The 14455-nt window shown below is 39.6% G+C and overlaps 2 protein-coding genes across 2 annotated transcripts in view; one reads left to right on the forward strand and one right to left on the reverse strand.

Moving 5' to 3' along the window:
* Positions 1 to 14455, forward strand: part of LOC307201887 (uncharacterized protein) — a 284712-nt gene that overhangs the window by 92614 nt on the left and 177643 nt on the right. The window lies entirely within an intron of this gene.
* LOC307201304 (vomeronasal type-2 receptor 26-like) lies at positions 7233 to 10121 on the reverse strand. The gene is made up of 3 exons (XM_079950365.1): positions 9062 to 10121; positions 7874 to 8000; positions 7233 to 7610 (listed from the first exon to the last, which is right to left on the reverse strand). The coding sequence occupies exons 1-3, from the start codon at positions 9929 to 9931 to the stop codon at positions 7588 to 7590; spliced, it is 1020 nt and encodes a 339-aa protein (XP_079806491.1). The 5' UTR covers positions 9932 to 10121; the 3' UTR covers positions 7233 to 7587.

Here is a 14455-nt window from a genome sequence, read left to right on the forward strand (position 1 = left end):
TATGGCCTGTCATTCGTGTTTCAAAAATAGGTCTAATAAGATATTCAACCTTCTCCTCCCCAGTACACATTCCATCAAATGGCACTGACCCTCTCAGATTTGGGTATATACAGTCAAATGCTTGTTCCCAGAATTCTTTAAGAAAGCCATCTCCATCAGTCCAATAAGGTTTTACAACCTCAAGAAATTCCCTGAACTGTAAAATATCATTTGAGTGAACTGTAAAGGAAATGGCGCCTTGGAACAGTTCAAAATCCCACCCCCTTTGATGTCCTGGAGATAGTAAATCCAATTGGGTTGTCATAATCCACACCTTTCTAAAAGATTTATTTTCCTTGTTTCCAGGATCTCGTAAAAATATTACAGTTCTCAGCCATGCAATTGTCAAAGATTCTCCATAGATGATAAACACACTGACTTTTTTGTCACTGAAAGGTACATATATACTTGAGGCTATATCGTTAATTTCATCCAAGTCATCCAAATAGGGTTGCTGTGGGATTCTTTTCGTGAAGGCTGAACAGATTCCATTTTGTGAAAGCATAAGTTCCAGGGTCTGCAAGAAATGTTCTCCATTGGTGTTATCAAAAGCAAAGAGACCAACCCACATCCAACCAAAATACTTAAGTAACTGGATGATCCCCACATATTGCTGGGTTTCATTAGGGACCATGCAGTAGAAGGAAGTGATCTGAGTGCTATGAATCTCCTGAGGGGAAAATGAGCCATATGTGAGCTAAAAAGAAAAAGAAAAAAAGGACAGATATTGGACGGAACAATTCGGCAGACTCTTACAAAGAAACAACTACATGAAGGAATTTGTAGGATTTGGGGGGATATTTGGGCAAGGTGTTATGAAATTTATGGGAGGGTTTCTATTAGTTCTCTCTCTCTCTCTCTCTCTCTCTCTCTCTCTCTCTCTCTCTCTCTCTCTCTTTCATTTTGAAGTGAATTACTCACAGAATGATAAAATGAAACATGTCTGCTTCCCAGTGCAATAGTCCTACCTGTGGAATCTTGTATAATCCTAAAATGTTTGCTATATGGAAGGAGGTATCAGAGCCAAGTCCACCAATGATGGCTATGAGATTTTTCTGGGAGCCACATTTGTAGTTGGGAACAAATCTATGTGATTTGAAGAGAAGTTCCAGAGTAGTATGATAGGTCATCCTCGCATCATAGTAGCTGTCATAGATATGGAACCCGAAAGTGACATTGGGCAAGATCTTGGGGGTTTTGTTGACCTCATTCACAGCAAATGCCAAGGCAAGAATGTGCTGGTAAAATTTTGTTACCATTCTATAAATACAAACAATTTATTATCATTATTTCAAGAAAGAGTTCTACAATGCATTAAATTGTTGAAGCGGTAACTTCTGTCTCTAACCGGTCCTTCTATTTCTCTGCACAAAAGAATTAACGTACACCATTCTGACATCACAAATGACAACCTCCAAAACTAGCTGAGGGACAGGACATTAGCCCCCAATGTTGTTCTATAACTGACATTCATGCAGTTGTTCTGGAATATCAAAGGTGAACTGCAACAAGAAACTGTGCAATTCCATTTCATTACATAGCTGAATGCTTTCACTTGCAGACTGAATTTTGCAGACTGGAGAAAAATATAGAAAACACATATGCTAATGCCAGCGTGTGTTTTATCAACAAGTTCACTGTTGGTAACCTTATCATCAGCCTCTGTAGTTTTCTGTTTCTCATATCCTTCTACCCTCATGTTCCCCTCATCATGTGTACATACACAGTACCTGCAACCAAAATAACACTTCATACATCTGATGAAGTTCATTATGTCATAATAAACATGTTAGTCTTTAAGGGTGCTACAAAACTCCTTGTGTTAAGTTCAGTGCAGAATAGACCCACTGAATAAATTTATCTAAGTGATGCCCATTATTTTCAATGGGCCAACTCTCTGTAGGGTTAAACTATTATTTTTGCTGCAACAGACTCATTTGGCTTCCTTCTGGAAATCCTTTTATTTCTAACCGGTGTTTCTGTGCTAATAAATACTTCCTCTTCAGCCCAAATATAATTAATGAAGCACTGGAATAGCAGCATGTAAAATGAGATCTACACACATACCCACTGATATTGCTTGCCACAACTCCATGTATAAAACTAGGTGCATTCTGCCCCGTGAAACTTAAGCCAGCAATCCTATGGCAAGATCCACAGGCATGAGCAACTTAGGATGCAGTAGGTATTGGTCTCAGCCAGCTGATTCCCAGCTTAGTCCCAGCTCAGCTGAATACACATTTGAATAACTATCTGGTCCTGCTCAGCCAGCTGAGTAGAAGCCAGTATAAATCTCCAAAGGCGAGCATTCCAGAGGCTGGGTGAAAAATGAGAGGCCTATGCTGGATCCTAATATCATTTCTGGAGCAGAATACTATTTTTAAGTCTTGTTTTCCTTCTGTCAGGCTTAGACAGAGCAGCAGCCCAGCCACTGAATGGGGTTTGGATATAACATAACTTTATGCCAGCTTAATTTACATCATTTTGCTTTACACGAGCCTCTTGTGCATAGGATTGCTCCGTAAATAGTTGGAGCTCTATTCTGAATCTGGCCAAATTAAATGTACGTCCATTTTCAACTTGTTTTCCAGCTAGCCCACAAAAATGGGACTTGTATTAATTTAATTAGCGCTAACATATATATTTTTTAATTTAAAAAATCCCTGTGAATGCACTACAGTGAATTTGCATATGTGTACCTACAGATACATTTGATCCAATTAAAGAAAATGTCTTCTTTCTCCCCAACCTGATGTTATACTCTAAAACAAAAGGAGTTCTTATTATGTGAGAATAAACCCGATATTTACTGTGGGGTTAATAATACACACAATTCTCAGAAAGTAATTCGGGTAGGATAAGCCTGCATGAACTTTCTTTGAGCATGCCATCACTCATACAAAAAATTATTTGTCTTTCCTCTTGCAAAGTTCAGAATATGCATGGGGAGAGGGAATGGTTTCTTACTCTGGTACATCAAATAGCCTCCCAGAAGGATGTTCTGTGAAGGAAGCTTCACTGGCAGGGTAAGTGATCTGAGAAGCCATCCCACCAATGAGAAAGTCCCCTGGCTGGTACCACTCATGAGGAACAGGGAGGGGATTACTAACGGGGCACTTCATAGTATTGACTTTGCACACCTTGACAGATAGCAGAAAGAAGAACATCAGCAGCAGCATCCTAGCAGCAAACCTCATCTCTAGACATATTCTCTACCCTGCCCATTCATACTGGCTGACTTAAAACAGTAAAACAGGATGGTGCTTGACTTTGCCAATACACCTCTTAAAAGAAATGTATCAGTCTTGCTTTTAGTGTCAACAAATGCATGCTATGAGTATTAATGGAAGTTGTCAATGCTCTCAATTTTAAGTTTGGCAGATAACATAGAAAATGAGGACAATGTCAGAAATGGAATTGACAGAGCCCTGTCTGCTTCTTGCCCCTACTCCCAGCTGTCCATGGCAAATGGGTTTATTTATGTTCACTTTCGGACTTCTGTATTGATAGTTTTCTATTGCTTTCTAGAAAGCCTTTGGCGTTTGGGTTATGTGAACAAATTATAGTGATTTTGACAATTTCAGTGGGGAATAATTAGTTCATCAGGTTTTCCCCCACCACACCACCACCCTGTTTAGGGTGTTTTGCTCCCAGCTCCCACTCTTCTCTGCTGCTTGCGGTGAAGTAAGTCGAAGATGGTTAACAGCTGCCCCTGGAGGGAACAAATGTCAGCAAGGAAGTTTGGTTGAAACATGACTTATGATGGTGTGGGACTTGATGTTAATGGGGGGAAACTGATTAAGTTTGAGACTGAAGAAACAACAGACAGAAAAACCAGACAAGTTTTACATAACATTGCTTAGTTCATGTCCTATGCAACTACATTGAACATGGCTATAGACCACCAGCAATTTTCAGGAACAAATGGAAATGGGAAGGGATGCGTAAAGGGTTTATTGTTTTTCTGTTTTTGTTCTTACTTTTATTTTGTATTTTATGTTGGTAACTGCCCTGAGATCTACAGATGAAGAGTGGTGTGCAAATTTAATAAATAAAACAAAAGATCTGAAGGATATTTGTATTTCAATGGGATTGCAACTGTGCTTGGGTTGGGGGTGAGAAGGAGTTTCCTTTTTATTACTATGTTTATTAAGAAAATGATAAACTTTAAAAAAGAAAAAATTGGCTCTGCTTCAGTGGTGACAGATCTGGCTCATTTGCATGAGTCCTTAGTAGTTTTTGCTTATATAATAATAATAATAATAATAATAATAATAATAATAATAATTTATACCCCACCCATCTGGCTGGGTTTCCCCAGCCACTCTGGGTGGCTTCCAACAAAGATTAAAAATACAAAAAAAAATCAGTCATAAAAAACTTCCCTAAACAGGGCTGCCGTCAGATGTCTTCTAAACGTCAGATAGTTGCTTATCTCTTTGAAATCTGATGGGAGGGCATTCCACAGGGTGGGCACCACTACCGAAATGGCCCTCTGCCTGGTTCCCTGTAACTTGGCTTCTCGCAGTGAGGGAACCACCAGAAGGCCCTTGGCCCTGGATCTCACTGTTTGGGCAGAGCGACGGGGGTGGAGACGCTCCTTCAGGTACACTGGACCAAGGCCATTTGGGACTTTAAATGGTGCTTGCAAACGTACTGGGAGCCTTTGTAGATCTTTCAAGACTGGTGTTGTGTGGTCTTGGCAACCACTACCAGTCTGGCTGCAACATTCTGGATTAGTTGTAGTTTCCAGGTTACCTTCAAAGGTAGCACCGTGTAGTAGTCCAAGTGGGAGATAACTAGAGCATGCACCACTCTGGTGAGACAGTCTGTGGGCAGGTAGAATTTCAGCCTGTGTACCAGAGGGAGCTGATAGACAGCTGCCCTGGACACAGAATTACCCTGTGCCTCCATGGACAGCTGTGAGTCCAAAATTACTTCCAGGCTGCGCACTTACTCCTTCAGGGGCACAGTTGCCCCACACCCACCCGCCCCCTGTTCCCCAAGAACAGTACTTCTGTCTTGTCAGGATTCAACCTCAATCCATTATTCTTTTCCATAGCTCCTCCTATCCCTAAAATACTTAAAATTAAGGCCTATATTAGGGATGGGTGGAGCTTTAAATTTGGCTGGTCTCTGTTTCTCATTTTTACAATCTTAAAATCAGTTCATCACATTTCCCCAGCAATATGCAGATTTTTTAAATAAGGAAAAATCCTCATGAATATTCATCAGCATTTTAGTGCAAATTTCTCCTAATACATAAATTTTGATGTGCTGTTTTGACTTTTTTGCAAGCAATTTTCAGTAAGATAATGCATTTTTGCATATTATTTTTACTAATATAAACATACTATGCACACTTATCTCTTATTACAGCATTTCTTCTTGCAACTAAAATATCTCTTTCTCCTTCCGCGGCTTATATGCTAATCATTTCCCCAGTCATTGAATATCCGTAGCAACTTCAAAAGTTGTTTCTTTACCATAATTCAATTTCATTTCTATCTCTTGCATTGTTAACATAGATCTGAAGGATCTTATTTTGCCAAGTAATATTTCTTAGCTGCAGATTGTTCCAATTCTTTTTTCTTTTGTCAAATCTCAATTTAATGTACTTTCCCCCCTATTTGAGTAAGTAATTATGCTGTATGAAATAACATCCCATGAAAGTATTAAAGGTTTATTTCTTCATTTTTATTCATGTGAATTTATCATATTCTGGTTCTATTTGTTAATGCAACACATAAATACAAATAATTTAATAGGCGTATATTGAGAGCTGAGTCCCAGCCTGAGTAGGCCACGAACTCTGCTCACATAACATATACACAAAACAGGAATGTAATATTCTTTAATTCTATGATATCAGATGGAGTTGATTAAAAGCTGAGCTTTTTCCTTATTAGTTGCTTCCTGTTGTTCAAGTCAGGTCTCAGGACAATGATGAAGCATTTAGGGGCAAAGATGCAGCCTAATAACCCGGCAGTGGAGGCCAAGATGGAGAAGATTTCCACAGCCACCATGTATTTCCCCTTGGTGCTCAGGTAGGTTGGAACAAATGACAACCAAACACTGCAAAACATCAACATGCTGAAGGTGATAAACTTGGTTTCATTGAAACTGTCTGGCAACTTCCTTGCCAGGAAAGCCACAGTGAAGCTGGTGATGGCCAGAAGGCCCATGTAGCCCAGAACAAGATAAAACATGGTGACAGACCCTTCATTACATTCCAATATGATCTGTGTAGGTACTGACTGCATGTCCAAATTGGGGAGTGGCGGAGAAGTTGCTAGCCACACTACACAGATGCCTGCTTGAATCCAAGAGCAGAAAAGGACAATGGAGTTGGCCAATGTTTTCCCCACCCACTTCCTCATGCTGGACCCTGGTTTGGTGGCCATGAAAGCTACAACCACAGTGATGGTTTTTGCCAATACACATGAAACTGCTACAGAGAAGATGATTCCAAAGGAAGTTTGTCGGAGGCAGCAAGTCAACTTCTGAGGTCTTCCAATAAAAAGTAAAGATGAGAGGAAGCAGAGAAGGAGGGAGACCAGGAGAGTGTAGGTGATGTCCCGGTTGTTGGCTTTGACTATGGGAGTATCTTTGTGCTTAATAAAAGTTCCTAACACTACGACCGTGGTGAGGGAAAAAGAAATAGCAACCAAGGCTAAACTGATCCCTAGAGGTTCTTCATAAGACATAAAGACTGTCAGTTTCGGGATGCACTGATCTCTGTCCTCGCTTGCATACTGATCTTCTGGGCATTTGGAACAGTCATCCATGTCTGAAGCAATAAAGAGCAATTCTCACAATGCTAATTTTGCATATGAAATGTGTAGTCCACGTAATTTTTTAAAAGAAATTCCAAATGATTTACATTAAATACATGCAGCAACCATTTCACACCATTTCCATTCACCACCCCTGCACACGTTGGCAGAGTGTACATAAGCAAGCCCTGCCCCCTTCCACCCCACAGTCTGCTCCCGTTCTGCCCTTTCAGCCTGTACTATAACACAATCTTTATTTTTTTACATAAAGAACTTGTCAACAAAATAAAATAATACAAAAAATTCACCACTATTTGTCATATTATTTTATGATTTTGTACAGTGTGTGATATTGGCATAACACCTAATCAGTTATTGTGTATGTTACTACTATGGGAATTCCAATTTTGTGGTGACATAAGAGACTGTGACAGGTATATGCAGAGATATATCCTGTGCAACTGGGGGCGGGGGACATCTTTCAGCATGCAGACACTGCTTGGAACCATTTCTGCCTTGTCCCTACAGTAAGCAATTTCTTTTCAGAACAGTTTTCCCCATATCAACCAGCCTGACCTCAGAGATCAGTGGGGAGGGCTGTGTGAGGTCAAACTGAGTAGTATGTGTGAGATCCTTGCACAGGACTTTGTTAGTGGTGATACCCCAGTTTTGGTGCTCTCTCCCCTCGGAGCCACACATCATCACACTGTTGAAGGCTTTCATTTGTTTTATTTGATTGCAGCTTTTTCATCTGTTCTTTGTGAGTTTCTATTCATAGGTTGTTTATTGAAACCTCTTTGAGAACATAAAATAAATGAAAAGAAGAATGAACGAAAGTGAAGTTAATAAATAAACAAATCCTCATTGGGTAAAATAGGTTAACAAGAGGGAGTAACTTGAACAGTACTGAGGTTTGTGGCCTACTCAAAATGGACTAAGCTGCCCTTACTCTCTGTGTAGAAACTGAACCTATGATGCCACCATAACTTGATTAATTCCCTCTCATAACCAAACATATTAACTGAAAGCATCCAGAAGACAAAGACATTGAGACCTACCCTTCTGGGTGGAAATCTTTCCTTCTGGACACAGGGTGCAACTGTAGCAGCAAAATTTCATTCCTTCCTTCTTTTTCTTCTGATAACCAGGATGGCAAGAGTCACTGCACACAGAGACAGGCAGCACCTGCTCATAAAGGGGATGAAATGATTAGTAGAATGGGAGAAATTGGCAATCTCTCTGTTTACTCCAAAAGCACATGATAAACATGGAAGAATTCATAACAGGGTAAATGCAATATAAGCATGCCACAATGTGCCAAAACAGTACTGAGCATATAATGCATTATTTTTGCAGTCTATTGTTTAGAACCACACTTCTCAGAATAGTGTAATAGGGTTCTCCTAACAACTCTCAGCATCCTTAACAAACTTCGGTTCTTAAGAATTTGAGTAGGTGGGCATTTTTATTAAAGTGGTCTAATTGTGGTCATAATGTATAACTGTGGCTTGGTTACCAAAGGCTGACAACCTCCCAACTACAAGAATAGCAAAGATGAAAGCTGTAAATTTAGACAACATTTTCCTAAGGGACATTCCAGTACATATTGACATTCATTATTCTATGTTACGAACACCAATCCTTTTGGAGATAAGAATCATTTTGTATCTCCAACCAACATGGCAGAAGGCATAAACTGGAAGCTTATCAAGAATCCAAACCTGGTTAAAACTCCTGTGCCACACAATTATATCTGTATTAATGATGAACTCTTTTCCTTCCTGAAACTTGGAATCCACCCTTCCAACTTTGACTCTCTGGAAAGATTTGTTTGGGAAAGTGATCATGTTCATTATGTCAAATCCACCTCTCCTCTCCCTGTTATTTTGAAAAAAGATTGCTTCTCCAACTGAGTTATTAAACAAAATGCTTTCAAGAAAAGGGTGCAGCTAGTGGGAAAAGAGCAAGGGTGGTTAGAAATGGGATCAAACCTATTGGAGAAAATATACTTTAAAAATTTGTTGGCAACATTGCTTATGTAGTTTAATCCTACAAAAAATCTGTCTAAAATATAGTTTATATTTAAGGCAAGAGAACCAGTATGCCATGGTCGTTATAATTTAATTTGAATAATAGTAATTATTATCATTATTATTACTATTATTATTATTGAATAAAGTTGGAAGATGCATTATTTTTTATATTCTCTTTATGTAAATGAGATTGTTTCATTATGAATACACTACCTTCCAAGGCTGGAGATCTTGAAGACTTTTGCCACTCATTATTGGACTGTGTTTGGATCTAGATGACCCTATGGCATGCAAAGCATGTGCCACAGCATAGACGGCATTATAGATACTGTAGCTGTGGCCAGTCATGTGCATTTCAAATACAGATGCAGGAAGATTCTCCAAACTCTCCTCTCCAGTACAAGTTCCATCTGGAAATAAACAGTCAAATGCTTGCTCCCAGAAGTCCTTGAGAAAGCCATCTTCTTGATTCCAGCCAGGTTTTGCGATCTGAAGAAATTCCTTGAATCCTTGAATCTCGTCAGAGTGAATTGTGAAGGACAGGGCGCCTTCAAACAATTGAAAATCCCATCCATTCTGAAGGCCTGTTAATGTAAAATCCAGCTGGGCTGTCATAACCCACACCTTTCCAAGTGATGTTCTTTCATTGTAGCTAGGAACTCCTATGAGCACATATGTATTCACCCATAGAATGGTCGTAGAATCTCCATAGATGACAAAGGTAGTGGCTTTGCTCTCTGAGAAAGCTAGATAAATAAGAGAGGCTAATATGTTAACTGCATTGAGATTCAGTGCATTGTTTTGTTTTGGAATCATTTGTGTGAAGGCTGAACAGATTCCATTCTGAAAAAGCAATGGCTCCAGGACCTGTGTGAAATGTTCTCCACTGTCATTATCCACAGCAAAGAGCCCAATCCAGGTCCAACCAATATGCTTCAGCAAGCTAATGATCCCAATGTACTGCTTCACTTCACTTGGGACCATATGGTAAAAGGAAGGCAACTGTGTTGTATGACTCTGCTCAGAGGTGAATGAACCGTAAGTGAGCTGAAGGGGAAAAGACAAATATTTTAAGAGGAGCATCTGAGCCTGTCGCCCTGTGCAAAACAGGAATAGTTATCAGAGCTGTGGAAAAACTCCTTCACAATTCTGGGAGCAGGCCAAAATTGTATTAAAGGTCTCTGATATGTAGACTGGGGAAATGTAACATTTAGTAACTTGTAAAAGAGGTGTTCTGATGACTAGCACCTCTCATTTAAAATGAAGTCACAGTTCATTTCCATTTCTTTCTTTTTCTTTTCTTTTTTAAGGATATTGCAGCTGCTGCACACTTGGGAAATGGCACCACTAAGCTTCAGGGGAACTTCAGCATCGGGAAGATTTTGATTTTCTCTCATCCATTCCTCTGCTTATTCTGACCCTCAAAATTACTCTCAGCATTCCAGGAGAAGAATGAACTTAGTGACTATCCCCCCTTCATCCATGGATAAATCCTACCTGAGGATACTTGTATAGGCTTAAGAGTTCTGCCATGTGGAAGGAGACATCAGAACCAAGTCCCCCAATGACAGCTATGAGGTTTTTTTGGTTGTTGCATTTGTAACTAGGGACAAATCTTGTGAATCTGAAGAGCAGATCCATAGTGGTCCGATAAGTCATCCTTGTGTTGTAGTAGCTGTCATAGATGTGGAACCCAAGAGTGACATTGGGCAAGATGCTGGGATTCTCGTTGATCTCATTTATGGCAAACACCAAGGCGAGGATGTGCTGGTAGAATTTTAGCACCACACTGCAGAGAGAGATTGAGTGCTCTTTCAGCAAAGAAGCACTTAAGGCAGCCAAACTCTTTAGAACAATTCTGCTCCATCCTGTCTATAACCAAATTGTTTGCCACTGGGATATCAGTCATGGTGATTATGATAATACCACATTTCTACTGAAAGTACCCTATTACTGCTGTTCCTGATATAGTAAAACTCTTCCTTTACAGACAAAATAACATGTGTAAAGCATCACAACACTGACAAAGGTTTTCCTGCCTTGAACCAATAGTGAGTCCTAAACTTTCCGGTCCAGGAGTTTCCTTCAGAAATTTAATCCTGGGGACAGAACTCAGTTCCAGCACCTTTCAAGTAGGTGTTCAATGTGAGTTCTGGCACCTCTTTTACTAGGAAAAATAGCACTGGATATAGTTCTGAAGAAGCCGTTGTTTGAAGCACACATCATTGTAATACATTGCTTTTCCTCTCTCTCTAAGGAGCCTAAAAAGAAGAAATACATACATGCATGACCATGTACCTAAAGCTGATATGTTTATTGCAGTATTTTGTGTATTTCTTTTTTTAAAAAAAATGATAACAGTTTTTGTAATGATTTATCGTATTTATTGAGAGCAGATTTCTATGAAACTATTATTTACTGATATTTGGAAATTTCTTTTATTATATACTATCATATTCCGTATGGATCATTGAATATTACTTTATTTGATATAACTTTACTTTAAAGTGATCTTTTCTATTATCACTAATTTGTTTTGGATCAGATTGTTATGAGGTGTGCGATCTTCCGTCTATATTTTGTGTGTTTCCAGCTTGTACCATAGGAAGATGGTATATAAAAGTAAAAGCAAAATCAAATCAAATCCTATCACTTGTATGAGCAACAAGCTCAGATGAAGCAGATTGAGGGGGGAGGTGAATGCTTACTTTGGAACCTCAAACAACTCATGATTAGGGAGTATACTGAAGAGTAGTTCATGGAAATGGTAAGAGATGTGAGAAGTTATCCCACCAATGATGAGGCTCCCGGGCTGGTACCACTCATGTGGAACAGGCAGGGGATCATTCATGTGGCACTTCCTGGTATCTGCTTTACATTGTTTGAGAGGCTGAAGCAGCAGCAACAACACATGTAGACCCACCATCTTTACAGCAAACTTCCTCTCTAGCATTCTCTTGCTCCAGCATCCAGCCTTACATTAATGCCTTACTTTGGGTGGTGCCTGACTCTGCCAATAAAGGAAAACAACACACTTATCTTTAGTATCAGCAGAATTTGAGTGCATGCCTCAGCAGGCTAGTAGAGACAACCAATACAGACTCTGAAGTCTGCTATACAAAATGGCAACACACATCACAGCTCAAACTGGCAGAACCTTACCTGCATCTTGTCACTCATCAGTGACAGGAGGCTTGTTTGTTTTCTATATCTACTTATAGAGATAGTGCTTTTACTAAATGTTGTTATTTTCTGAAACACCACTGGAGTTTTGGGCAGGTGATTTGGACAGTAATTTGGATAGGTGCAGGGGGAGATAAGTTACCTCTGAAAAGTCACTGTGCCAGAATCCTTTTAGATAGAAAACATGTTTGTCTCTATTTGAATCTGGCCACAAGATTAATATGCTCCTCAAAGGGACTACAAGTAGGTGACAGGTCCCAGATTTCCAAGGCAAGCAAACGCCAACAGGAAAATAATACCCTAAAGTGAAGCCATTGGCTTGACAGGGGGACAGGATGAAGTGCTATGTTCGATCATTTTCTGAAACACATTTCCATAATTATGAAAATTATGAGAAGATTATGAGCACTGCCCGGTTCCAGTTTTATGACTCACACTAGATACAAGGTTTGCTGTGTAGTTTGGAATTGCCAGTGCAAGTTGCAACAAGACACTGGTGAGGAGGACTGTGGAAGTTTGAAAGGCCCCTCCAGATTTTATTCTTATTGAGCTTTATTCCTGATTCACTTGCCCCAAACCAAGCTTCCATGGAGGTTAGATTGTAACTGGTCTTCACTGAGCATTCATTCTGATTAGTTTGTGCAGAAATTATAAAATCATGAGAATTCATTCTGTTTTGGGATGGATAAGAAGTTTGATTCAGTTCCCATTTAAATGCAAATATAGCAAATCCACACTTTCCAAAGCAATGTGAGAACTAAAACACAGACATCCCCTAAATTCAGAAATTTATCCTACTTTTGATGCAGTTCTCCAACGAATGTCCAGAAAAATGCATCGGTTTGCAGAAATGTGTATAAAAATGGAAAGACCACTGAAAAAGACCACACAAAATTACTTACCAAAATGTGTACACACAAATTTATTAGCAGAAAATTTTATTAGGAGAATTTTGCACTAAAATTCTGGTGAACTTTCAAGAGTTTTTAAGAAAAAAAGATATTTACAAATTACTGCAGAAATGTAAATAACTGAATTTAAGATTGGGAAAATTAACAGATCATTCCATTCCCAACCCTGGCTTGCTTGCATGGTGCTTATATATCTACACATTAAAAATTAGTTGATCCCACACTTTTCAATTCATTTCCTTATCACTTTCCTAACAGCCAACAGTACAGGTTTATTTTGGTGGATATGTTGCACTAGGTCAGCAGAACACTTTGATCTATTTTAAATGCACAAACCTGTAGTTCTGCAATGTGATGGAATCAGTACTGACAGTACCTCACTCCCGTGCCCCCACCACAATTCTGAAACCACCTATCAGCTCCCCAGTTGCCGCCAGCGGCCACCAATCATTCTCCCGTGTTGTTTGGTATAATCCTGTTTCTGGGTTTCCCACAGGGATCTGATCGAACAGGCTGCTGAATTAGATGGGCCATTGGCCTGATCTGGCAAGCCCTTCTTGTAAACCATACGGTGGCCTTTGGGTGAAGGACTATATATATAAAGAGAATGAAATAATAATATTTATTTATTTATTTATTTATTTATTTATTTATTTATTTATACCCCGTCCATCTGCCTGGGTTTCCCCAGCCACTCTGGGTGGCTTCCAATAGAATATAAAAAACACAATAAAACATCAAACATTTAAAAATTCTCTTAAAAGGGCTACCTTCAGATGTCATCCAAAAGTCAGATAGTCATTTATTTCCATTACATCTGATGGGTTAGCATTCCACAGGGCGGGCACCACTACTGAGAAGGCCTTCTGCCTGGTTCCCTGTAACCTCACTTCTCGCATGGAGGGAACCTCCAGAAGGCCCTCAGAGCTGGACCTCAGTGTCTGGGTTGGACGATGGTATACAGGTCCAAGGCCATTTAGGGCTTTAAAGGTCAGCACCAACACTTGGAATTGTGCTCAGAAACGTACTGGGGGCCAATGTAGGTCTTTCAGGACTGGGGTTATGTGGTCTCAGCAGCCACACCATGGACACACCATGTAATCTTTATAGTTGTTATAAGGTTTGAGTATGATCTTTATTTTGATAATTTTTTGTATCCAACTCTCCTTGTGAGAGATGCTTTATATTCCACTGACTACTGAAGGAAGGGCTTATGCAAACCCTTCCTGGAGATTGGATTCCTTCCATAAAAGTAAAACCCACACATTTCCCATCCTCACTTTCCCCCCAGTTGAACGGTCATATTCCCTTTCTATCTGGGCCATCTCTTCAATACCATGATGAAATTGCTGCTGATCTTGTTTTCCTTGGAGGTCATTCGGAAATGTAAGGATTCTCTCTCTGGGAAGATCAGAAATGCCAGTTTGGTCAATTAAATGGGTTGCATCTGACGGTACCCATTGAAATTTATAGAAGCAAGTTAATCACCCTTGTTAACATCACTGTGTCTATT

Source organism: Podarcis cretensis (assembly GCF_951804945.1).
Source record: "Podarcis cretensis genome assembly, chromosome: 13".
NCBI classification, from domain to species: domain Eukaryota; kingdom Metazoa; phylum Chordata; class Lepidosauria; order Squamata; family Lacertidae; genus Podarcis; species Podarcis cretensis.